At 36.0% G+C, this 26,872-nt stretch overlaps 9 protein-coding genes across 9 annotated transcripts; 5 read left to right on the top strand and 4 right to left on the bottom strand.

The window, feature by feature from the left end:
- Window positions 1-57: 57 nt before the first annotated feature.
- On the top strand, window positions 58-2,999 carry DFA_09393 (RNA-binding region RNP-1 domain-containing protein; the record flags this gene model as incomplete). The annotated part of the gene is made up of 8 exons (XM_004354694.1): window positions 58-73; window positions 299-485; window positions 772-1,564; window positions 1,636-1,821; window positions 1,919-2,439; window positions 2,537-2,645; window positions 2,735-2,823; window positions 2,930-2,999. 8 exons carry the CDS (start codon window positions 58-60, stop codon window positions 2,997-2,999), a joined length of 1,971 nt encoding a protein of 656 aa, XP_004354746.1.
- Window positions 3,000-3,412: 413 nt separating this feature from the next.
- On the bottom strand, window positions 3,413-5,615 carry DFA_09392 (uncharacterized protein; the record flags this gene model as incomplete). The annotated part of the gene is made up of 3 exons (XM_004354693.1): window positions 3,413-3,517; window positions 4,039-4,219; window positions 5,569-5,615. 3 exons carry the CDS (start codon window positions 5,613-5,615, stop codon window positions 3,413-3,415), a joined length of 333 nt encoding a protein of 110 aa, XP_004354745.1.
- A 224-nt stretch (window positions 5,616-5,839) lies between these two features.
- Window positions 5,840-5,971, bottom strand: DFA_09391 (uncharacterized protein; the record flags this gene model as incomplete). Its single annotated transcript, XM_004354692.1, has 1 exon — window positions 5,840-5,971. The coding sequence occupies one exon, from the start codon at window positions 5,969-5,971 to the stop codon at window positions 5,840-5,842; it is 132 nt and encodes a 43-aa protein (XP_004354744.1).
- Window positions 5,972-6,669: 698 nt separating this feature from the next.
- On the bottom strand, window positions 6,670-10,084 carry DFA_09390 (uncharacterized protein; the record flags this gene model as incomplete). The annotated part of the gene is made up of 5 exons (XM_004354691.1): window positions 6,670-6,779; window positions 7,075-7,118; window positions 7,651-7,752; window positions 7,936-7,993; window positions 10,021-10,084. The coding sequence occupies 5 exons, from the start codon at window positions 10,082-10,084 to the stop codon at window positions 6,670-6,672; spliced, it is 378 nt and encodes a 125-aa protein (XP_004354743.1).
- A 5,125-nt stretch (window positions 10,085-15,209) lies between these two features.
- Window positions 15,210-17,609, top strand: DFA_09389 (uncharacterized protein; the record flags this gene model as incomplete). Its single annotated transcript, XM_004354690.1, has 1 exon — window positions 15,210-17,609. One exon carries the CDS (start codon window positions 15,210-15,212, stop codon window positions 17,607-17,609), a length of 2,400 nt encoding a protein of 799 aa, XP_004354742.1.
- A 110-nt stretch (window positions 17,610-17,719) lies between these two features.
- On the bottom strand, window positions 17,720-19,323 carry dph1 (diphthamide biosynthesis protein 1; the record flags this gene model as incomplete). Its single annotated transcript, XM_004354689.1, has 4 exons — window positions 17,720-17,894; window positions 17,990-18,090; window positions 18,170-18,574; window positions 18,646-19,323. 4 exons carry the CDS (start codon window positions 19,321-19,323, stop codon window positions 17,720-17,722), a joined length of 1,359 nt encoding a protein of 452 aa, XP_004354741.1.
- Window positions 19,324-19,479: 156 nt separating this feature from the next.
- On the top strand, window positions 19,480-21,414 carry ppil2 (cyclophilin-type peptidylprolyl cis-trans isomerase; the record flags this gene model as incomplete). The annotated part of the gene is made up of 4 exons (XM_004354688.1): window positions 19,480-19,667; window positions 19,764-20,134; window positions 20,211-20,866; window positions 20,932-21,414. 4 exons carry the CDS (start codon window positions 19,480-19,482, stop codon window positions 21,412-21,414), a joined length of 1,698 nt encoding a protein of 565 aa, XP_004354740.1.
- Window positions 21,415-21,599: 185 nt separating this feature from the next.
- Window positions 21,600-23,996, top strand: DFA_09386 (initiation factor eIF-4 gamma middle domain-containing protein; the record flags this gene model as incomplete). The annotated part of the gene is made up of 1 exon (XM_004354687.1): window positions 21,600-23,996. The coding sequence occupies one exon, from the start codon at window positions 21,600-21,602 to the stop codon at window positions 23,994-23,996; it is 2,397 nt and encodes a 798-aa protein (XP_004354739.1).
- Window positions 23,997-24,806: 810 nt separating this feature from the next.
- DFA_09385 (uncharacterized protein) lies at window positions 24,807-26,853 on the top strand (the record flags this gene model as incomplete). The annotated part of the gene is made up of 6 exons (XM_004354686.1): window positions 24,807-24,843; window positions 24,920-25,122; window positions 25,196-25,492; window positions 25,558-26,131; window positions 26,201-26,551; window positions 26,636-26,853. 6 exons carry the CDS (start codon window positions 24,807-24,809, stop codon window positions 26,851-26,853), a joined length of 1,680 nt encoding a protein of 559 aa, XP_004354738.1.
- Between the last annotated feature and the right edge of the window lie 19 nt (window positions 26,854-26,872).

Raw genomic sequence — 26,872 nt, 5'->3', positions numbered from 1 at the left:
TATCTAAATAAAAATATTTAATTGGTTTGAGAGTTTGAGCTATGGATTGAAAAAAAAATGATCAAAGCTTTGAGTATATATTTAAAATAAAGACTAAATTAATTTATAAGAATTTACCTGTTCCAGTGATGTGTTTTAAACTAATATTCTTTTGAGGAAAGAAAAATAATTAAATTTTGGTCCCCCAACACACTTGAAAATTTTGTCAATGACAAACTTCATAGTAAACGAACGAATTTGTATCAGATTCATTATTATTATTATTATAAAGAGATATATAATATATATATATATATAGATATATATAAAGAAGGAAGGAAGGAGAAGCAAGCAGGTGACCACTTACTTAATTATATCTATCCTATCTATCAAATCAATCAAACAGCGCAGCAATCTTTTCCGTTGCAATTAAGCTTTATTCTCCCCTATATCTATCATTTATTTATTTCAACATCACACCACATCATATATATCAACGACATGTCGTATGTATCTTTGCTAAACTATCGCAACCCCCCTCTTTTCAAAATCTAGATTCTACCTAACCTAACCTTGCCTTTCTTATCTCTCTTTCTCTCTCTCTTTCTCTCTACCACCACCTAATTTACTTTTAATACTGCTATTGTGTTGCCATCCATCCCTCCTTCCCAACCCCCTCCCTATATATATCTCTTCATTGCTTGCTTTCTTGCTTGTTTGATTATTTCTGAAATGAATTGATTGATTATTATTGTTATTGATGGCATGCATGATGATTTGATGATTGAGTAGTACTCCTACAACTACTACTGACAACAACATAAAGACACCAAAAATGGTTAAAACAGAGACAGAGTCTGATGAAGAAGATGTCAATACCAGCGTTGAGGAGGAAGATGACCAAGACCAAGAACAAGAACAAGTAGTTTTAGAAGAAGTTAAAACCGAGTTGTTATCATCTGATCAACCTCAACAACAACAACAAAAGATTTCCTCTCCTTCTCCTTTTTCTACATCACCAATAACAACAACATCAACTACTTCTACTACTACAACAACAACATCTACTTCTACTGCCGCAACAGATTTTAATGAAGTATTAAGAAAAGATCCATTATTAGCATCAACAATGACACCAGGTAGTAGTACTAAAACATCACCTTCAACAGCACCTGTACAACAAGCACAACGTATTCCACCACCACACGAAGATGACAATATAGGCGACCTCGACCACAACAATGAATTAAATCTCAAGAGAAGCTTGGAAACCAATGAGGATTTCGAGCAGAGCAAAGCAAAGAAACTCAAAAACACGACTCCACAACCATCCAAGGTCATCCATTTGAGAAATCTTCCAATCGATTGTACTGAACACGAGATTATGGCCATTGCTGCCCCTTTTGGACAGGTGGACCACATTTTGATTCTCAAAGGAAAGAGTCAAGGTTTTATTCAATTCTTGGAACTCACCTCTGCCTCTTCCTTTATTCAATTCTACACAACCATTCAAGGTTGTATAAGAGCTAAAAATTTCTTTGTTCAATATTCAAATCGTGAAGAAATCACTTCAACTTCTGCTGTTGTAAGTAAAAAGAAAAAAAAAGTAAATATATTTATTTATTAATAATTTTGATTTAATTTTTTTTTTTTTAGGAAACACCAAATAATATTTTACTTGTTACTATTTCAAATATAGTTTATCCAGTTACGATTGAAGTATTATATCAATTGTTTGGTAAATATGGAAGTGTATTAAAGATTTTAATCTTTTCAAAAAGTGGTAATTTCCAAAGCCTTGTTCAATTACATTCTTTAGAATCTGCTATTCAAGCTAAAAGAGTAAAGAAAGAGAGAGAGAGAGAGAGAGAGAAAAAGAAAGAAAAAAAAGATAGAGAGTAATTTTATTAATTTTTCTTTTTCTTTTTCTATTTTTTAGGAATTAGATGGACAAAGTATTTATAGTGGATGTTGTACAATGAAAATTCAATATTCATCACTTAGTAACTTACGTATTAAATACAATAATGATAAGAGTCGTGATTTTACTAATCCGACGTTAATGTCGGGTATTCCTAGTACAATTGGATTTGGCAATAATTCTGCTGGGCAATTAATGTCTCAGCAACATGCAGCAGCTGCTGCGGCGATTGTCAATCAAGGTGCAATTAGTAACCCACATCTTGTGAATCCGGCAACCAATATGGGCGTTGGCCCATCATCGGCAGCGGCTGCTGCGGTTGCACAAAGTCTTGGTATGACAGGTCTCCAACCACAGGCAATGGCCACCCTCTTCCCACACATATCCACTCCGGTTCTAATCGTCGGCGGTCTTCCTCTTTCGGCTTCTCCACAAGACCTCTTTAATCTTTTCGGTGTTTACGGTGACCCAATACGTATTAAAATCATGTTTAACAAAAAGGATACAGCTTTAATTCAAATGAATTTACCACAACAAGCGTAAATATAAAAAAATAGAGAAAAAAAAAGAAAATAGAAAAGAGATAATTAATTAATTTTGTTTGTTATTTTTATATTTATCTTTTTTTTTTTTTAGAGAATTAGCATTACAATATTTAAATAATGTACCATTTAGAGGAAGTATATTAAGAGTTAATCTTTCAAGGCATGCATCTATTTCCATGCCAAAGTCTGGTGATGCTCAAGTATGTTCAAAAAAAAATAATTTATTTTGGTTTTGATTTGATCGATTTTAATAGATTTAAATTTCCTTTTTTATACAATTTTATTTTAGAGTGATTTCACCAAAGATTATACTGGCTCTGCTTCTCATAGATTTAAACAGCCAGGGTCAAAGAATTACCAAAACATCCATCCACCATCGCATATTCTCCATCTTTCAAACTTACCCCCAAGGTTTGATATAGAAGCTTGCATTACCGAATTATTTTCAAAGTTTGGCAATGTTGTTTCCTTTCATTTATTCAAGTATGTTTTTGCTATCATCATCGTCTTCATCTATCTTTATCTACTATCATCGTCGTTTTGTGGAGCTATAAAGTTTCAAAGGGGTACAATTGTAACCCAAAAACTCTTGTGATTGTGTGATGTGTTTACAACAACAAATCTCCATCATTATCTCTCAATCTTTTGTTTGTTGTTGGGTTCTTTAATAGGAACTAGCCTGTTTTTTATGTTTCCTTTTTTACTCTTTTTCTCTCCTCCTATTCAGGAAACACAATTTTTCTTCATCGTTGTAATTGTTTTTTTTGTTAAGTAGAGTAGTCACCACATACCCTCGAGTATGAGGGGTACTGCAGCTCAAGATCTTGACAAGGAATTTCGGATACCAATAGATCCCTCGATTACCAAGGTTGGGGAAGGAGAGACAGAGGAGGAGGTACTAGTCCCTTCAAAGGGCAAAGAAACAAAGGAAGGGGTTAATTAATTAATCCGTCTCTTGTTTATTCATTTAACGTCTACCCCAACCTCCATTGGAATTAAAAGAAGAGAAGGCAAGCCAAAAACGACCGACAATGGCAGGCCACAAGGCCAAACACCCTCCCAAAAATTCAAACTTTTTAAATATTTTGAAAAAAAGGAGGGAAAAACCGACAACAGTTCATTGCTCGTGTCATTCAAACGAAAGTATCTTGCTCCATAATTGGCAGGGCTATCAGCTGTTGATTGGGCAATTCCTGTTAAGTTTCTGCTGCCGTTGCTAGAAAGCAATCAGAATCTTCTGCCGCTGCTGGTGCTAGGGCCTTCCTCCTCACTTTTTATTACCCCACCCACATTCCACTGATGATAAAATCAAAGTGTGTTTGATCTATCTACAAGATGGTGTGCGAGTAAAGATTGATGACAACAACAACCAATCCAAGAGAAGGGTTACTTCATGGCGTTTAGGAACCTGAATCAGATTAGATGAATGGAATCAGCAAACAAACAAACAAACAAACAATTTACCCACTCACTCTCCCATCCCTCCCCTTTGAGACTCACACACCATCCAGACCAAACTACACAATTATTCTCCAAACCCCCTTTTCCCTTTTACTAACATCACCATCACTTCGCTTTTCCCAACACTATTACTTTTACTCCATATAGCAAAGACGCCAGGATGGCTTTGATTGAGATGTCCAGCCTTGAAGAGTCGGTCAATAGTTTGGTAAAACTCCACGGACATCCAATTGGCGAGCATGTCATGAAAGTGTCTTTTGCCAAATCTTCATCGTTCTCTTCAATTGCGTCAGCACTCCAACACCCTCCTCCTCTTCAACAACAACAACACCAGCTGTTGCAACAACCACCCATTCCTCTCGGCCAACAGTCACAACAGCCACTTCCCACACCCCAAAACAAACAGATGCAATAATTTGGTAAGAAAAGAAGAGGAGGAGGGAGTAGATTGCCACAACCACAAACAAGCCAAGCTTTACCAATTCCGTAAGGGTATCGCCAACACCCACTACTAGACTCTAAATGGCAATAAAAATCACCACACCCAACCAATCTATTAGCTCAATCAGAGACCGATTTACATTTGAAGCGGTTCCGTCCGATATACATTGTTAACGACGTACACCCACATGTTTGAAATGATGATCTCAACAGATCCAAGTTACAATTAAAATTAATTAGTATATTGGCAACTCTTGGAATTTGATTGGATCTGTTTACACCATCACACGAGATTCCAACCAATTACTCTTTTGGGAAACCAATGATTCCAATGAATCTCTTTTTTCATTCCAATCATTTTAATCCTCAACCATTTTTGAGATAGTTAGTGTTTAAAAATTGAATCCCCAACTTGATTGGAATGAAGAACCAATCATTAACAACAACTACTACTACCCAACTTTGTAAAGAATGATTAATCCTTCCTTTTGATTTGGTTGTAAGATTGGACAATCCAAACTAATTTGAATTTTAAATTATTTGTTGGCGCCAAGAATGAAACACATGAGTTATAACGGTCATGCAAACACAATCAGACATTAAATTTGTAATTCAATTTATTGAATCATTGTACATTGATTAATATTATTATTTCATCCTGTCTGATTCAGTCTATAGACTAGAAATGTACATAATATAAAAATCACCTACCCCATCCATCCTTCCTCTTCTTATTGCCATTAATAACACCAACGGTTATTGGTTAGTTTTAAATGATGATCATCCATCCACCAGCAACCGCCATTTTAGAAATGTAGTAGTGTAGAATGATAAAAGATAACATATCATCATGTATACCTCAACTCGTATAGTAGTCGTAAGTACATATATGACTAAATATTGCACACACCCACACAACACAAATATCATATTCATGTTGTATGCAACACAACCAACACCAATAGAGTGTTGTTGCAAAGACGATTTGATTGACACTACACACCACCACCACCACCACAAAACCAATAGTGTTACCATCATTGATGTTAATGTTGTAGATGTTCCCCACACACCACCTACCACCACCCCCCTCCTCTTTTATACAGTTCCATGTTGATAGGCAAATTGAAGTTTGTCAGCTGAAAGCAATGGGGGTGGATGGGGATGATGAGGGGTGACCGGAAACCCTACGACACAACTAGTGAGGGATGGAAGATTTACCCAAACCTCTTACCCATCACTATGGCAGTGGCTTGCAAATCGGCCATTGCTTTGGCAAATGATTGATTTTTTTTTGTTGTTGTTGTTGTTGTTGTTGTTGTTGCTGTTGTGTTGTGTTGTGTTGCACAAGCGTAGGAACATATGGTAGGTGACCGCCACAGCACAACGGCAACATCAGCTTTGTTGCTGTCCTCCTCATCAATCCAACCAATCCTCACCTACCTAATCCAATTGCAATTGAATTATTTAAATTTAAATTTGTCTGTTACGTTTACAACAGTTGTTGTTGTTGTTGCTGTTGCTGTTGCTGTTGTTGCTGTTGCTGTTGTTGTTGTTTGTTGTGTTGTTGCTGTTGTTGCTGCATCAGTACCCAATACACCAGCCATTCTTTGTTGGCTGTCATTCATGTTCATGCTCATTAACAACAACAATAATAATAATAATAATAATAATTGTTAACAACAGTACTGTGTAATTATTGTTGTTGGAGCATCCAGCAGCGAGAAGAGAAGAGAAGAACAAGAGAAGATTTATAGGTATTGGTAGCATTGCAGCCATAGCATAGAAAAATACCTCGATGTATGTAAACAAGAAACAGTAGTGAGTGCAGTGATTGGGGTCACCGGCAAGGATACAATAATAGTGCCACCTACACGATATCTCATCCATCTATCCATCCATCCATCCATCCATCCAATCCCATGTTTGTTTGTTCATCATGCCAACAATTGCAATGGCAACAGAAAGAGAGAGCAGAGAGTGTGCCAGGTTGGCAATGAAAACAAGGGAATGGGCACAATAATAATACTAATAATAACAATCCCCAAAAAAAATACTTGTAGGTTTCATCATAGTCTATTGCCATTGCAAACCAATGTTTAAAAGATGACGTGTAACAACCTGCCATCCCAGCCATCCAGCCAACCAACCAAATGGTTTCCATTCATCCCATTGCCATTCCAACAGAGTTGGGTGGTGACGATGACGATGACTGGAGTGGTTGTAGATTATACTAATCATCGTCATCATTTTTACTGTTACATTACAATCTATATGGCATCTACTATTAGAAACGATCACTTTGAACTGTGGATGAAATGGTTATGGATTTTGACGTGATCCAGATTTTTTGGAAACAAGTTTCACATATATAGCAGTAGCAGCAGAGGTAGCAGCAGCAGTAGTAACAGTAGTGTAACAGACAGTAACAACTAGTAGTGAACAGTGAGCCAGTAAAAGTACATCAGCAGCAGGCAACAGCAGCAGTAGTAGCAGCAGATAACAGATATTATATTATAGCAGGTTTCAGCTTCTTGTTTTTTTGAAACAAAATTCAAAGGTGGATATGGATGGCATGGTAACCATCATCTTGGCAAGTTCGAACAATTGATGACGAATGGTGTTGTTGAAACAATCCCACAACACCCCTTTTTTTTCTAATCACCACGAAAAAGGTAACTATTGACAATATCACTATATATCACCATTGTTGGGGTCATTATTTACTTATATTTCGGGCGGGTGCCAACCTAGCTGTGCATACACACTTACTATAGTAAATCAAATCATTGTTTGTTAGTGTATGTATCCATTCAATTCATACATACATTCCCATCCACACAACATTGATCGAATGTGACAATAGTATGTATTGGGATTTTTTTTTTTTTTTTAAACATACCATGTTGTATAAACAACCAAACCTGATCATCATCACCACATCTATTCAATCCAATCCAATCAATCAATCAATTCAACTATGAACTCTTGGTTCTAATTATAGAATCGAGTGTCGAGAATAATTTAATTATTTCATAGCATTTTGAAATTCTAATTTTAAATCCAAATATTGTTATTATTATTAAACAATTGTTGTCAAACCATCAAATTACTACCAACCCAAAAATATCATATCATCATTCTCTGCCTACCATCCATCACCAATGGTCATACAAAAAAAATAATATTGGATTCATGGAATCCGGTTTTAAAATTACACACATCCATCACCCATCACTCACTTTTCGAATAGCGTATATTACCATGATACGGTCTGCGGTCAATTAATTTAAATTTACCAACAAAGGGGGAGAGGAGAATCGTCGGTCGGTCGGTCGGTCGGTCGGTCTCTCTCTCTCTTTGTCTGTCTGGTCGGTCAACCGCGCAGCATAGCATACAATCAATCTATTATAAAATATTGGGGAAAAAAAACAAGTGGGAAGTGATACAATACAATATCTATTCCAATCCATCACAACGCACACACACACCTATTGGACATCCAATAGGAATATAGAGTTTTAAATATTAAATATATTGATTGCTATGATTTGGTTAGGGATTATATGTTTTAATTTTATAACAAACAACAATGCTAATAATGAATTTGAGAGAGAGAGATAGACAATATGAAGGTGATGTTGTTCTAATTATGTATGGTGCCTATAATTCCAAGAAGTTGATTGTAGTTGCAACTACAAGAGAACAGAAGAAATCCAACATTGTACTGATTGCAACCAACACCAGCATTGGAAATAATACGCAATTCTACCATTTCCACACCCCCTCCACCCAATGTTAGTTTTGTGATCATTATTATAATAATCAACGAGCAGATAAAGATTTAAAATATATAAATCTTTTGGTTGGTTGACCTAGGTGGGGGGTACAAAGCTATTGCTTTGTTTCTTATTGCCGACACTCTTCATTCAATGGTGGTGGTGGTGGGTTAATTAACCAACCATCAAAGAGAGAGAGAGAGAGAAAGTAGTTAATAGATTTAATACACTTTGTATTGAATGACAAACTTGGGAATTGGCAAATTTCACCATCATCCAAATGAATCACTAGTACAATCAATATGTGTGTGTGTGTGTGTGTTAATTCATGACGACGATAAATCAATTAGAGGGTGTTATACAACAGTTGTTATTGTTGTTGTTGGCAATCATGATAAAATATGATTGTAGTCATGGTGACTGACACTGACTGACTGACAGACTGACAGACAAAAAAATTTGGGGTTAAATTTGGTGTGGAATGGGGGATAGTAGAAAAACAATCAACAACAACAACCACCACACTTTTTCTTCTTCTTCTTTAATACTACTCTAGAGTTGGTAAAAGATAAAAGATAGATTAAGAAATTGATAGATGGATAGATAGAGAGATAGATTGGTTGGTTGTTGGTTGGTTAGTTGGTGGTTGATTTGACAATCCTCTCTATGTTCCATATGATCATGGCCAGTCGGTCGGTCAGGCAGGCAGTTTCACAGTTTGTCGGAACTACCAACCAACCAAACCAATCCTCTCCTCTCCTCTCTCTTTGTGAATCACCACAAAAAAAGCAACCACCACTATCCAAAGCTGTTAAAATACTTACGCCGATACTACTATTGCTTGGTTGATGATCATCTATCGCGAGAGCAGCTTTAGATAGCAATAACTACCCAAAATTTAGGGGAACAGTTTTTTTTGGGATTTACTCACACACACACACTTACACACCTTTCCAGGTTGGTTGTTATAACTATCACATCATCATCCGTGTTATTTGATTGATGTTACCGAGAGAACCACTAACCATAATTATGGTTGGTGTTTGTTTGTTTGTTGTTCTATACTATACCACTTGTCCCAAATAGGGATCGTCAAGATAGATAGCATTCAAACCAGATACTATTTGTAGTAACGATACGAGTAGATCAAAAGAGGAGGAAGAGGAGAAAAGAAGAAGAAGAGGTGGAGGAGCTCATTCATCGTTGTGGTGGTGGTGGTGGTGTTGTTGTTGTTGTTTGTTCTTGTTATTGCAATAAACTGTAACTTTTACTGTTGTGGTATATTGTTCGAGGAGATGGATTCAACATCCAAACTAAACTTGTTGTGTGTGGTCAGTCGGTCAGTCAGTCAGTCAGTCGGTCAAAGGGGGATCATGATGATGAAATTAAAATAAGAGTAGTCAATTGAATTACCAATTCCATTTGAATGGAATTGCAATTCCGTCCATCCTTACCACCTTCCTCCTCCTCCTCTTCAAATCCATGGGTGAAATGAATGAATGAATGAATCATCCTGGGAGGTGGGTAATAATATCTCAGCCTACTGACTGACTGAACAGAACGGTCTCTCTGTCTGTTTGTCTGTCTGACTCTGTTGCCAATGCTACCTACTACTACTACTATTACTACCACCCCATTACTATTATAATTCATTCATTCATTCATTCATTCTCCCTTCTCACTTTTATATTGAACAACATGTTGTAATAATCGTTTGTTAATTAAACCAGTACCCCAGTGTGTTGCAACGATGACAATCTCAATCAAAATTGAGTTTCTCTCTCTCACTCTCTCTCTTTGTGGCTGTAGCATTTTTCTACAACCTTACTAATTAGATGTTGTTGACGGGTGTGAGTACTACTAGTACTGAGTTAATTAATTTAATATTATTAACCAGCCATCCACCACTTTTGTCCAAAACACCAACACCAACAACAACGACAATAGTAGCAAGCCATGATATTCAACCGCTGCTACTCCTCTTCCTCTTTGTCAGGATGTGTGTGTTGTTTAGAGTCTGTGTAGGGGAAGTATTAAATTTTATGAACCTGTTTCCTCCTCCTCCTCCTCCTCCAAATTAATTTCCATGTTTGGGAGGTTGACAGATTGATTTTGTCACAATTGTGTTGACAACTTGTCACATTTGTTGTTAGTTCACAATTGCCACTATCGATGTGGTGGCAATGTGGTGATTGCTCTAGAAGTCGACTAGAGTAGAGTAGAGTAGAGCAGGATTGACTTTTGACCACACGCACAGGGTACAACATATAGCCTGTGCCCGCCCGCTTTTCACCTTTCTCCCACCATCTTTCCCATCTTTACTACTAGTTTTACTACTACTACATTCGTCACCACCACAAACATCTGTTGTTGTTGATAGTAGTGGTAGTGGTAGTAATGGTGGTAAGCAGTTTCCAATCAATTCAATCTCTTCGCTCATCATACATATATACATACATATATCTCTATCACAGCTGTTGCTGTTGCAGCTACTGCGATGCTGTAGCTGTTACCATTACCATTACCATTACCACTCTCTCTTTGCTACTGCTGTTGTTGTTGCTGTAGCAGTGGTAGCAGCAGCAGCAGCAGCAGCAGCAGCAGCAGAAGAGGTAATACCAACAACTGGCACAAGTGCTTCATTCATCCAGTAGATATTACAACAATATGTGTTGCTACTGCTGCTGCTACTGTTTATTGTGCAACAGTGTTTGTTGGTTATACTCCTCCTCATCCGTCCGTCCATGCATCCAGCAGCAGCAGTAGCAGCAGCATCATCTTTATCATCATCATGAATGATGCTGCTTGCTTGCTTGCTCAAACACACTTGCCAAAAGACAACATGACATACCCCCTCCAAACACTTATCTAACATTTTATTTTAAAATTTCTAGTGTCAACATGCACTGACAGACCGGCTGTCAATCAAGCCGACAGACAGCTGCCTACCTACCTGACTGACAGACTGACAGACTGATTACAGAATTTAAATTAAAGGAATTATATGGAATATAATACTCGATCAAAAGATTTAAATCATTCATTTACACGTTTGGTCAATTCAATTTTTAACAATCATCAAACATATTGTTGGAATCAATCAATCAATCAATCAAACAATCAATCAATCAAAGTTGTTCTTTATTTATTATTATTATTATTATTACTACCTCTACCTCTACTACTGTGTACATATAAAGCAATTGTATGCCAATCGTATAATCAATCAATCAATAATTGCTGTTGTTGTTGTTATTAGTTAGTACTAACAACAGACAGCAACCACCCACCACCACCATCCATCCATCCACCACCACTACCATCCATCACCACCATACCTACCCCTACCCCCCCACACCATCGTCGACCATTCTCAATTCACCCTACTGCTACCTCGAATATATTGATATAAATTAATTGGTTTTGTAAGTATACTCGTCTACGTACCACCAAATCCATATATCCAGCTCATCATCATCCATATTTAACCATCGCGACGCCTGTATTTCATTCAACGGAATATAAAAGTCAACAGTAACTACTACATCTACTATAATTTTGATATCATCCTATACTACTACTACTATATACTCTACTCTACTCTCTCTCTTTATATATTACCACCAATTGGAATCCCCATCATTATCATTATCATCATCATCATCATCATTACCACCAATCAAACACCAACCAAACATCATTATCCATTTATTTTTATATTTAAACTTGGAATTCGTATTCCAAATGCCGCAAATAATTGTCATCTTCCATTATTAACAACAACAACAACCAAAATATCAAACATCATCATCATCATCATCAAACAACAATCAGTTGACATCAAACATTTATTTATTTAATTGTTGTAGTGTTTAATTTTGGTTTTAGAAAATAATATTATTTTCTGCATTTATTATTTATTTATTTAATTTATTTATTTTAAAAGATCTACCTACCTCCCTACCAATTCACCTCTCCCCCATCTCTACACTAAAAAAGGTAAACTTGTTTCATTCACAACTCTATCGCCATCATTCATTCATCCCTTCTTTTCTTCCTTACATCCTTTCCTTTCCTTTCTCACACATCTCAGTGCAATTGATAAAACATTAAACAAATGTCAACAACTCTCACTGTTGTTGTGCGGGTCTCTCTCTCTCAATGAGTTTTGTTGCTCGCACGCACATCCCCCCCCCACTCACGCATTCAATTTAAAGATGTGTCAAACTCAAAATTCATTCAACTCTATCAAAACAACATCGTTCAGCCCAATCCGGATCACCAGCTCACCCTATCCTCTTTGCCCAAAAAAAATTGTTGGGTGAGGAGATTAATTAAAAGTTGAATATCTTTAGTCGTACATCTCATGATCAATCATTATTGACTGACCGAAGAAAGAGGGTACTTCAGCTAGCTAGAGGAAGGAGAGAAAGAGGGGATGAACAATGATGCAAGAAACTATAAAAGGACATGGTTTGACCATTGTTCAACAACAACAACAACAAACATTATTTATTTATAACTACTTGTAACATTATACTTCTCTCTCTCTCTCGACTAGCATTGCTGCTTGCACACAATTGTATGTCATCAACAATCTTTATGTTTGGTTTCCCTCAACTTTCTTTATCCTCCTCTTCATCTTCCCTCATCCTTTCCTCATCATCGTTATACTACAGAGATCTACCAACCAATCTATAGATGTCCTAGTCTTACCAGTAGGTTCTTGTAGTATTTTGACTCTGTCGTATTCTACAATGGAAGACTCTTGTTGGTATATCTGTTGGTATCAGACAACCAATCAACCCTACCCACATGTGGGGTTCGCTTACTAGTGGTCTCACCCAACCACCGTTAAAACATCTAATCACACAATTGTCAATCGGTGATGGTCCACCCACACCTCACCTACACCCACCCACACCTACCTACCTAGATATATCTCATACATTGAATAAGATTATTAAATGTATACTGGCTAATACTAATTATACGTCTCTCTTTCTTATTTATTCTCATTCTTTCTCTTTTCAATTCTCTTATTTGCCAACCAACCAACCAACCAAAGGTTTTCTATATATCTTCATTGTTAAATTCGCCTTTTTGTTTAAAGCAGGAGAAGTAACACCACAAACTTACCAACGTCGTCGCCCATTAGATCTATCCAACAAGGTAAGAGAAATCATCATGAATCACCAAACAACCAAACAACCAACCAAACCAACCAACCAACCAAACAAACCAACAACTATTAGATAGGATAGTAGTAGTAGTAGTATAGGTGTAGAAGTAGTAGTAGTTTGTTTAAATGGTTTGTTTTGTAATTGTTTTGTTTTGTTATTGTTGTTGTCAATGATTTGTTGTTTTCCAAACTTCAAATTTGCCATGCCATCCAGTAGTTCTTGCATCTACATCTACATCCATCTATTGTGTGGATGCATGGCAAAGATGGAGAATGGATCCATTAGACCCCCTCATTCAACAAAAACAAAAATTAATATTAATAATGCATCCACCATTCATATTTCCCACCACGCCACCAACCACCCCATATGTATTTATTTATTGCCGAAGAGCTCAGCAGCTCCTTTATCTTCCAAACTTACACAATTAATTATAATTAGTGTCCACCACCACCAACATGGCGACCTCACCACCAATTCTTCTCCATTCCATTGCATTGCATTACATTACATTTGCACATTATATCAGTGCACTGCCATCTACACCTTCAGCATCATCATCATCATCATCATCAGATGCAATCACTATATCCACTTTAAAAATATTACAAGCTTGGATTTGTGGTTTTTTCAACGACCAAGAAGGTGATGCATGTAAATATTGGCATTGCTGTCGTTGTGTTGTTGCTGAATATGTGTGGTGTGTGTTTGCATTGTGTGCACTGATTGATTGTGTGTTGTGTGTGATATATTGTGTAGAGAGAGAGAGAGAAAGGAAGAAGAAGAAGAAAAAGTACAATGATGGATCAATACCATGGGTTGGAGAGCGGTGGAGTAGTAGTCGAAGATGGTATGAGACTGTAGCAGAGGAGCGTTATCGTCTGTTGTTATTGAAGCGGTATCGGCACTTTTCTCAAGCCAATATCGATGATTGATTGATTGATTGATATGCGGGGTACAAGTGATCCTCCAATCAATAGAAAACTATAATTCCTCCTCCTCCTCCTATTGTAGATGGATGGTGTTTTTGGTTCCCAACACACAGTCATTCAATCAATCAATCAATCAATCGCAACACCCCAATAGTCCACAGTCTCTCTCATGGGTATGGAATTCTAAAAACTGCTACCCCTAACATAGCAACAACAACAACAACAACTGTTAATGTTGTGTTGTAGGAGATGGTTGGCCGGTTGTTTAGCTGACTGACACCTTTTAACCAGTCACCTATCTATCTGGCTCGGATGATACTCCTCCTCCTTTTTTTCTACAACTTCTTCTTTTTCTCCTTCTCTCTCTTTCTGCCAACACCATCATCATCATCATCATAATCAACAAGAAGTACTACTACTTTTTGTAAATGAGACATATTGGAGTTATATAACAAGCTACGTGTTTATTTATATATATATATTTTTACAACAACAGAGCAAGCAAACAAAAATATATATAACCCAACACCAAAAACTCTTTAATTAATATATTATCATAATCTGTTCTATATATAAATACATACATATTTCTTTTTTAAATATCATCAACAATCATCAATTAATCAATCAATCAATCATTATTAAATATTTATATTAATTAATATATCTTTTTTCCCATTTCTTTCATTCTTTAGAAGTTAGATTTATTCCATTCATCAATCAAACAATCGTAATTATATTCTAGTATTTAAAGAACTTTAAGTTGGTTTTTTAAACTATTGAAATATTATCAATCAATCAATCAAAATATAATTCCATATATATTTATATATATATATATAACCCTTTTATTTTTGTAATATTAATCATTAATAATATATAACATATAACATTTGTGTAATATAATTTTCAACTTGTAAATTCACCTTCATATATAAATCCAACAACAAACAACAACAACAAAAAAAATGTCTAAATTCTCAATGTTACTCAATCTTATTGAGGAATCCAACCCAAACCAACACATTGCTCAACAACATCATCACTACACTACTACTAGTCAACCAACCAACTTGACAGCATCATCATCAACATCTTCTCCATCATTGTTGAACCACAAGAGAGTGATGGGATATGATGACGAAGACGTGATCAGATTCCAACAACAACAACAGGAACTCATCAAATCACCAAAGAAAACAAAATACAATGACGAATTTCAACAACAATCTCATCATCAACAACAACAACATCATCATCATCATCATCATCACCACTCTAGTCCAACCAATTCACCTCCATTATTGCTCACAAAGAGTCAGATCATTCCAACCAGCAAACAATTATATACACCTGAATACATCAGTTCCAAGGTCAACTCTGAATTGGTAGGATCAGCCGATCACACATGTCCATCACCATCCTCGCCACCATCTCTCGAATATCTTCACTATTACAAGTTTAACGGCATCTCTCCCAACTCTTCATCTCATCACAATCATCATAGTCATGGTCATCAACAATTATTGACCAAGAGTAAAAGTTTTGAGACTACTGAACAACAAGTGGCAACTGTCGACGACAACTACATTGATCACGAAGAGATTGATGATGGTGAGTTTGGCGAGGAATACGACGACGACTATGACGACGAAGATGAAGAGGGTGAAGAGTTCCGTTTGGACAATATCAACATTAACAATAACAGTGCGGGGGCACACCAAAACCATCACCACCATCATTATGCCTCCCATCATCAACAACCACACCATAACCACCACCAACTACAATCACTATTTGAAGAGATGAAGCAACATGGCTCGTCGTCCAATGGAGCCGGCTCGTCAACTTCTCCCAAGAAGCTGCAGATTGTTGCACCATCGCCTGTTGGGTCGCCTTTGGCCTCGCCATTGGGATCTCCACAACGTTTCCGTTGTGTGCCAGGCAGCTCGTCGTCGACGCCAAGTACACCCAAGTCACACGTTGGCACGCCATCACGTCCCTTCCCAACACTCGACTACAAGGTCAAGAGTGAGCAGGTCAAGCAAAACACGGACGGCACCTACAGCTGCCCATACCCCACCTGCAACAAGACAATCAAGGGTAACAAGGGTAACTTGTCGTCTCATCTCCGTTGGCACAGACGTTTGGATGCCGAGGCGGGAGAGTCGCGCGGCATCAACAACTTGGAGGAAGGCGAGGAGGAAGAGTTCACCACGCCACTCAAGCCATCGCAGCGTGGTGTCCAACTACGCAACCAAATGATTCACTATGGTCTCAACCTCTTTCGTCAAGACAACCAGGGCAAGTATCTCTGCTTTTTCGACGGCTGCCAATTGCGCATGTTGACCAACTTTTCGCGTCACATTGCCAAGCATGAGCGCAAGGGCGACCAGATTAAAGAGGAGCTCAAACCATTCCTCCCCAAGTCCTCTGTCAATAACCCACGTATCCCATGCTCACCACCTCCCCTCGCATCACTCCAAAACACCCCATGTCTCTACTCGTCCCAGTCGACTCCCAACCTATCACCACTTCAAGATAGTATCAAGTCTGGTGGTTTGAACATGTCTTCCTCCTCTTCCACTCAACCAATTGCCTTGCAACCAGCACTCAAGAGCAAAAAGTCCTACCAAAACCTCACCGTCAATGTCAACAATTCATCGACCAAATGTGGAAGTCCCATCGGCTCGAGCCACGGCGTCAACTCGATCAGCGTCATCTCCCCACCCCTCCTCTCACCAACCTTTGGCAACAACAAACCAATCTCTTCACCACCATTCGAGGGTTCCAACAACCATCACTCTTCATCATCATCGCCATTTGTGTGTCGCAAATCATTGTCCACTTCCAAACTAGAAATCTTTTCAAAGGCTTCCATCGAAGATGATTATAATCAAGTACCAATCTCATCCTCTGGCAAACGTTATCTTAGTCAGAGCCAAACTGGTACCAACTCACCCACCACTGTCGGCACCGGTCCATCATCACCAAACTTTTTGTTTAGTGCTTCGTCGTCGTCGTCGGCCAAGAGAGGAGGAGGAGACGAGATCCAATGGATCTACAAGAAACCTGTAACACCATCTTCATCACCACGTGTGTCTGTACCATCGCCATTCCCATCACCATCGGCTTCAGTCGTGCCAACCACCCCACCATCGCCAAACAGCAACGGCATGCAACATTTGGTGGCACCATTGACCCCAACCTCTTCAATGAACATCCAATTCTCCAAGTTGCACTGCGGTGGTCCCATCAGCAGTCTTGGTAGTATTAGTAACAGCCTGTCATACAGTAGCAACAGTATCCTTAAACCAAAAAAAGAAGATGCTGCCAAATCTTTAATTTGTTTTAAACATTCAAATTAAATTAAAGATTATTTTACACATACATAATAATTAATAATAATAATAATATAATAAATATAAAAAAAAACAAAATTGTATATACTAGTCAAAAAAAAGAGTTATTTGTTTTGTTATTTATGATAATTTGACCATTTTCCACCATTTTTAGAATAGAAATCCATTGGATAAATTGATTGCCATTCAATACCTCCCAAAGCAACTTCAGCTTCATAAGTATTTAATAATGGTGTTGTAAATGCATATCCCCAATCAATTGATAATCTTGGGCATGCTATTTGAATCCATCTAAAAAAAGAGGAATATAAAAAAATTAATGAATATTAATATTAATATTAATATCACATCAACCATCATCTTTTTTGTTTGTTTAAATTATTTACACTTGAATATCTTTAAATAAATCTAATTTGGTTGGGAAAATTTCAGATAATAAAACTATAGTATATTCCTTATTATTTTTCTTTAATAATTCTTCAAGATGCTAAAAATATAAATTAAATATTAAATATTATTAGTAATGTTGATTTGAATATCTTGATTCAAATTTCACTGATACAAACAATTAAAATATTTGGACTACCTTGTCTACCAAGAGTACCAAGAATGAGACCATATTTCTTTGCATCTTTACTCTTGGTGATTGCATCTTTTCTAATTTTATACATTTCTTGAAAATCATATTCTTCAATTGAAAATACTTTGCTGTATGGATCATAACGATATGCCTTTAAAGTTGGATTGGAAATCATAATCGATTCCAAATGGAATCTACCGTCTCCAAGATACACCAATACTTCACTTTGCTCTTCTTCTCCATCCACTTGTTCTTGATATCCTGGTTGTTGTTTGAATATATTTGCATTAATCTTTGGTGATGTACAACCTAGAATCTCACCATGTGATAGCGGTTTCTCTTGTGGTATATAAATATTCTTAAAATGTTCCATTATTTTATCTTTTGCAAACTATTGATAGGTAGATTAAAAATGAACATATTAATTAATTAATTATTATTAACAAATATTTGTTTACATACTTGAAGAGAAGCAGAAAATTGAATAGTTGATACTAGGATTATTTTTTGGTTTAGGTTGAAATTGAATTTAAGAGTGTCGATAAAGTGTTGAAGATCGATTTGAATGTCAACAAAGACATAGAGCATATTGATTTCACTAACGTCTATTGGTACGAGACAACTGTGACCATAGTGTACCATGAAATCGGCACCTAGAGCCTTGGCAGTGTAATCGTCTACACAACAGGCACCATAGGTGACATCACCCATAATGATAGTCTCGCATTGTGTAAACTGCTCCAATATATCAGCAATGATACACGAATACATCAACAATCCCTCTGGGAATTGAAGAGCTACTCGTTTTGATTTTGCTTGTTTGATTCTCCAAATCGTCTTGTAAATCTCAAAGTTATAGTTACTCGGTAGTACAGAGACTGCTTGTTTCAATATTGGGTCTTGTAATATTTCATCTGGTATTTGTTGTATAAAGTTTCTACCATATACTTTTGGTTTTACTTTTTCTTTAATTGTAATATCTGTTGACGACGATGTAGTTGATGGTGTAGTTGCTGTTTGTTCTTCTTTCATTGCAGCCAATTTCTTTTTACCAACAAACTTTCTAATCACTTTCTTTGATGGTATATCAGTAGCTGTAGCTGCTGCATCACTTGCTGATTGTGTTGAGATATCTTCCATTCTATCTATCTATCTATCTGTATCTTTAAACCAATATTTCTAAAAAATGAGTAAATTATCGGGAATCGTCTCGTCTTGATCATTCAATCATTAATTTTCAAATATTTATTATTTATATTTTTCATTCAATTTAGAGATAAATTACTACAGAGAGAGATGGGAAGAAAGAGAAGAACAGCTAATGTGTTTATGACCGTTAGTGAATGGATCAATGAGTTTGGTGGAAAGAGAGAAGGAGAGACACGTGGTGCAGAGCGTCCACTCCCATTCTCATGTTGTTGTATGTCATTTCAACCATTTGAAGATGCAATGTGTACAAATAATGGTCATCTATATGATATGCTGTATGTATTTAATAGTATTTATATAGTGTACTTTATAAGTATTATGACTAACCTATCTATCTATATCTCTTTACTGTTTACTTTACTCTTATATAGTAATATTATACCATTTATAAAGAAACATGGTATTGATCCAGTGACTGGAAAGAAGACAACGATGAAAGATCTATTTAAAGCAAATTTTACAATCAATCAAGATGGAGATTACCTATGTCCTATCATGAAGAAATCATTTACCGATTACAGTCACATTGTTATCAATCGTGCAACAGGCAATGTGTTTAGCTATGAAGCAATTGAAAAGCTGTGCTTTGAACCAAAACAATTGATAGATCCATTGGACGACACACCATTCACAAAAGATGATATCATTACTATCCAAGATCCAAAGGATCGTTCCAATAGAAAATTAGATACCTTTTATTTTATTAAAAATAGATTAGATATTAATCAAAATAATAATAATGGTAAGTAATTAAAGAAAGATTAGAATATACAATATAATGTATCAAATATTTAATTGATTTATTTATTTAATTTTAGATGGAACATCAAATATAAATGTAAATCAAACTGCTCAAAGAATATTTGATGAATTAAAAGAAAAAGGAATATCTTCATCATCTACATCAACAACAACTACTCAACCTTCAACATCTACGTCATCAACAACAAAAACTTCATCTACTGAATCAAAGGAATTAAAAGATTATAAACAAGAAAAAGAAACAAAATTACAAAATCAAAGAAAACAATCTGGACAAGCACCATCATTTACATCGACTGGATTTTCATTGGGACAGGTTGTAGAGGATCATATAGCAGATCAACCAGGAAAGATAACTAAAAAGAAAGGATATGCAAGACTGAAAACCAATCTAGGAGATTTAAACATTCAACTACACTGCGATATTGCTCCCAAGGCATGTGAAAACTTTTTACAACATTGTGAAAAGGGATATTACAACGATGTCATCTTTCATCGTTTGATCAAAAACTTTATGATTCAAGGTGGTGATCCTACCGGATCAGGTAGAGGTGGTGAATCAATCTGGGGAAAACCATTCAAAGATGAGAAATCGAAACTGACTCATAGTGAACGCGGTATTCTCAGTATGGCAAATAGTGGTCCAAATACAAATGGTTCACAATTCTTTATTACTCTTAGACCATGTACTCATTTAGATGGTAAACATACTGTATGTAACTATAAATATTAAAAAAACAAAAATGAATTAAACTAATTAATTAAATTAAATTTTAGATATTTGGAAAGGTAGTTGGAGGATTAGATGTTATAAAATTAATGGAGATGATTAAAACAGATGAAGGTGATAGACCAATAGGTGTAATTAAAATAACAGGTACACAAGTATTTGAGAATCCATTCCACCAAATAGATCAAGAAGAATTGGACATTAAGAAAAAACAACAAGAAAAGATTAACCAACAACAATTGAAATTTACAGACGACGACTATGAAAAGGGTCAATGGTACTCCAACCCAAATCCAAATCCTATTAAAACAACTAAAACTGGTGTTGGTAAATATATTCAAGAGACCTCTGCAGCTCCAAAGAAATTGGCATCAAGTAGTAGTAGTAGTAGTACGACGACAACCACCACTGCAGCATCAGCTAGTTCATCATCTACTCAACTAAAAAATCAAATCATTCAAGATAGATTACAACAACAGCAACAACAACAAAAGAAATTAAAATCTTTTGGTGATTTCTCTAATTTCTAGAAAAGAAATAATAATAATAATAAACCTGGAAAGTGATACTTTTGTAATTATTAAAATAGATTTTTTTTTCTTTGACTTGAGAAAATTTGAAAATGAAGTTGAAAAAGCGAAAGATATAACTTTAAGTTATTCTTTATCCTCAAAAGTTAATTAAGGTATTCGATTAAAGTACTTGCAGGGGAGAGATGGACAGCAGTAGTAATAGTAGTAGCGAGGATGAGTCACATCATCGTCGTCGTAAACAAGATAATTCAAATAATGGAGAGGCATCACCTGTCAGAGTCAAAGTTGAAAAGGAAGACATTGCCAACAATGACTCTGCTGTAGATCGTAGACCAAAGGAGGATGATGATAGAGAAGAAGGTGAAGAAGATCAAGATGAATACTATCATAAATATAGAAAGGAAAAAGACAACAATGAAAAAATGGCTATAGACAGATCAAACAACAACGAAAGAGATAGAGATAGAGATTATGATAGAAAAAGAGAATATAATAGAAGAGATGATTATCACAGAGATAACGATAGAAGAGATAGAGATGATAGAAGAGATAGAGACGATAGAAGAGGAGATAACAACCATAGAGATAGAAGAGACAACTACAGTCATCGTAGAAGAGATGACGACCACAACAGAGACAATAGAGATAAAAGAGATAATAATGATAGAGAAAAGAAAAGATATAGAGATAGATCACCATCTTCATCATCTGATTCTTCAGAACCTGAATCAAAGAATAATCAACAAAAAAAGAAACAATATAGAGATAGAGAATATAAAGAAAAAGAAGAAAGAGTACAAAGAGTTGAAGAAAAGGTACAAGAAGCATTGGTAAAGGAAAGAAGTGCTGGTGTGTACATACCACCTTTTAAATTGGCAATGATGCAGAAAAAGGTGGATGACAAGTCATCGGTGGAATACCAACGTTTGGAATGGGATGCACTCAAAAAGTCGATCAATGGTCTCATCAACAAGGTGTCGGTATCCAACATTAAGAACATTGCAGTCGAGTTGTTTGGCGAGAATGTTGTGCGTGGACGTGGATTGTTGGCACGTTCATTGATCCGTGCCCAACAAATCTCACCGATGTTTACCAATGTGTATGCAGCGTTGGTGGCGATTATCAATACCAAGATACCCGATAATGGAGAGTTGATTGCCAAACGTTTGATTGAGGGCTTCAAAAAGGCCTTTCGTAGAAACGACAAGCCCACCTGTATTGCGTCGGCTCGGTTCTTGGCTCATTTGACCAATCAACAGGTGGTGGGTGTGCTCATCCCACTCGAGGTGATCACGTTGCTGCTTGAACGTCCCACAGACGACTCGGTCGAGGTAGCTGTCGAGTTCCTCAAGGACTGTGGACAGATCGTACAAGAAGTGTCGTCGCAAGGATTCAGCGGTATCTATGACCGTTTGCGTGCTATTCTTCATGAAGGAGAGATTGACAAGCGTGTGCAGTACATGATCGAGGAGTTGTTCAAGGTGATCCGAACCGGATTCAAAGATCATCCTGCGATCGTCGCCGATCTCGACGTGGTCGACATTGACGACCAAATCACGCACGAGTATCTCACACTCGAAGAAACCTACAATACCGAAGAAGACACTAATTTCTTTAAAGAGGATAAAGATTTTCTTGAACATCAACAACAATATTTGGAAATTAAACGTAGTATTCTTGGTGATGAAAGTGAAGAGGAAGAAAGTAGCGGAGAAAGTGATGACGACCAAGAAGATGGAAGTGATCAAGAAATGGCATACAGAGAAGTATCAACTGAAAGTCAATCAAAGACTGTTGAAGTACAAGATATGACAGAGACCAACCTTATCACACTCAAGAGAACTATCTACCTTGTTATTATGAGTAGCAAGGACTTTGAAGAATGCGCTCACAAGATACTCAAGTTGGTGATCCCACCAGGCCAAGAGATAGAGGTTGCTAACATGATCATCCAATGTTGTGCACAAGAACGTACATACCTCAACTTTTATGGCAATCTTGCACAACGATTCTGTAATCTCAAACGAGTGTATCGCGACAACTTTGAGCAATGTTTTGTCGAGCAGTATGCCACTGTGCACAGACTCGAGACCAACAAATTCAGAAACATTGCCAAGATGTATGCACATCTTCTTTACACCGATGCCCTTCCCTGGACCATCCTCGAATACATCCATCTCAACCCAGACGAGACCAACAGTGCCAGTCGTATCTTTATCAAGATTATCTTTCAAGAGATTAGCGAGTTTATCGGTATCCAAAAACTCAATGCTCGTCTCCAAGATCCAAACCTCCAGTCCTACTTTACCGGCATCTTCCCAAGAGACAATCCCAAAAACACTCGTTACTCTATCAACTTTTTCACTTCCATTAACTTGGGTGCCGTCACCAATGAACTTCGTCACTATCTTGAACATGCGCCAAAAATTACAAAACCTCAATCAAAGGATAGTAGTAGTGACTCTGATAGTAGTGATAGTGACAGTGATAGTAGTGACTCGGATAGTAGTGATAGCGATAGCAGTAGTAGTAGCAGTAGTTCAGAGGAAGATAGAAAACCAAGAAGAAGAAAAAACTAATAAAATAAATGTAAAACTGTTCCATTAATATTATCCATCAATCAGTATATTTAATATCTAATATATTTCAATCTTACAATAAGGTAGGAAAGGGTGGGAACGATTCTATTCTAATTGGGAGAGATACATAAACGCCCTTTTTACTGTCGCATTTCTTTCTAACCAATACAAGTATATAGAAAAGTAGAATGTGGCAGTAAAAAGTGCGTAATGTTCTCTTTGATTGTTCTGAAAAATTCATTAACGATGATCATTGGGTCATTGTAGAGAGCAACATTGTGTCTCTAGAATTCGATACGATGAGGTACCATCAAAGTTTCTCACTTCCCTTTGATCAAAGGTCGCGAAAGAGATCGAGAGGTGTCGTCCATCATTTACGAAATGGAAAAGGACATTGGAAGCCTTTTGAGTCTACTATGAACAAATCCTTTTAACATTGTCTAGTCCATATCAACATACCTGTTTATCTGTCTGCCATCTATTATAGTGAATAAATATTAATAAGAGTAATCGAATAATATGTATATAAAAAGAGTTCTTGTTCATTGATGCACTTTACATAACGAATGATCTTAGCAAAAAAAAAAAAATTATTAATAAATAAAAGGTGTTGCTTTTATTTGTTTGCTTTGGTAGTTGTAGTTAGTTGTAATGAATGGATGTTATATTTGGTCTAATAGATAATATATTAAATGTATGCAGTCGTCATCAATCGATCAATCACATATCAGCTGACAATCAAACTAACTAACTGAATCATCAACTATTTAATCGAATTAAGAGTATTAATAATGGTGAAACAAAAGAAAAATGGGTACATCGACTAGATTTGATTGTCAAAGAGATAGTAAAGTATCACATTGAACGAATAGATTATAATACAGTGGATTTGGTATTTGATGGCAGGACACTCTCCTTTACAGAAAAGCAAGATTTGGTCACAAAAGTAATGCAACTTGCTTTACCTCTCAAATCATATGTATTGGATAATTATGAGATCTATGCATGTTCAAAATACTGTCTATTACTTGTATTTCGTGTCATGCAATCGGTTGAAATACGTGAATACCTCAAACAACTATTAAAAGACAAGATCGACGAATTGATTCTACTTGGTGCTGAGAATGTAATTACAAAAAGAAAAAGAAAATAATCATATAATAAATATTATACTTATCCCTTTATTTTTCAATATATAGGAACATTTATCATTAATTGAAGAGAATGAAGAATATAAAAAGAAAAGAAGAGAATTTTCAAAACAAATTGTAGAATCACATATTAAATTGGTACCTAAAATCATGGCAAAGATAAAGAAACAATATAAAGATACGAAAACATTGGATCTATTGTCACTGATGACTCTTACAAACATTACAATCGATAGTAAAAGTTTAAAAGAATATTTGGAACAATTGTTAAATGATCAAGATTTTGTTGCACTTTTATTGACAATTGTTAGAAATCATTTTCAAGAGGTTGAAACTGTTTATCTTGTAGGTAGCTCAATATATATTTTTAAATATTCTTTAGATTACTAATATTTTCAATTTTTTTGTAGGAAGAAATAATATTATTACTGTCATCAATAATGAGAGGACCAAAAGAAAATATTAAAAAGATGTTGTCGATGGGATATTATGAAGCAGTGATGAATGTATTGAAAAATACAACCAACAAACATATTATTCATTATATTATTGGCACACTATCAGATGTAGTTTTAAATGACCCAAAATACAAACAAGATTTGGTAAACAAACAAGGAATTGTACAATTTATAAGTGACCAATTAAAGGAATCTCAAAAACTATCCTTTTCAAGTCTCCAATCTACCATTTTCTTTGTCATTGCATTATGTCGTGAGCGAATTGCATGGGAGACATGTCTCCCACTTGCTAGAAGTGTAGTGTCTCTCTATGACGTTCCCAATTCATTGGTACGAGCAAAATGCCTCTCTGCGATATCAGCCTTTAAAGATTGCCCAGGATTCGATATGGACGATCTACTTCATTTGAATGGTGTCAATATCATTCGAAAAATTATAGATTCTCTATCAAGTCAAGATCAAAGTGAAATCCTTGGTTCTTTACATGTTATATTATCTTATTTAGATCATCATCGTGCAAATCAACGTAAGTCAAAAAAAGAACAAAAACAAATATGAATAATATTTTATTCATTTTCTTATTTTATTTCTTTAGAAATCTACCCATTTGTAACAAAAGAAGTAATTGATAAAGTAGTTGGAATTGTTGAAAAAGGTGATTTTGATCAATTAAGAGTATCAATTGATATATTTTCATCGATGATTAAATCATTGGCCGATATAGATAGTATTTATCAATCTACATTTTTACAAACCATGATCAATCGTATATCGAGGCAAAAGACTATATTATCACATCAGACCTATGATCCAGAAATGCAAATGGACTATGACAATGATGCACAAGCCGTCATATCTTGTTCTATTAGTATTGTGTGTATGATGTCATTTGGAGAACCTCATCATATCGATCAAATACTCGAAACTGGCGCAATCGAATTGGTCTGTAGATATCTAAACATACACCAACACCTCGATCAAACGTCACGATACCGAGGTATCATCCTATCGACTTTTGAAAATATTATAGATCTAATGACACGATTAGTAGGTGAAGGTACACGACTCATGACCACACGTAAAGACCAACAAAATATTTATAGTCTCCATATTGTCGATGCCGGTGGGTACAGTGCCCTCCAAATACTAGCCAACAAAGATAGGAAATTACTTCTTTTCCGTAACTTTAATATTATCGAAAAATTAAATAATCTTATTCCTCTTATTTATCAATCCATTAATAAATAAAAATTAAAAGTAAAAGTAA

This window comes from Cavenderia fasciculata, assembly GCF_000203815.1.
Source record: "Cavenderia fasciculata unplaced genomic scaffold Scf_EU5ZYIE01DZOHE-5, whole genome shotgun sequence".
NCBI classification, from domain to species: domain Eukaryota; phylum Evosea; class Eumycetozoa; order Acytosteliales; family Cavenderiaceae; genus Cavenderia; species Cavenderia fasciculata.
The sequence above is the reverse complement of the archived record's forward strand: the minus strand, read 5'-3'. Positions and strand labels throughout refer to the sequence as shown.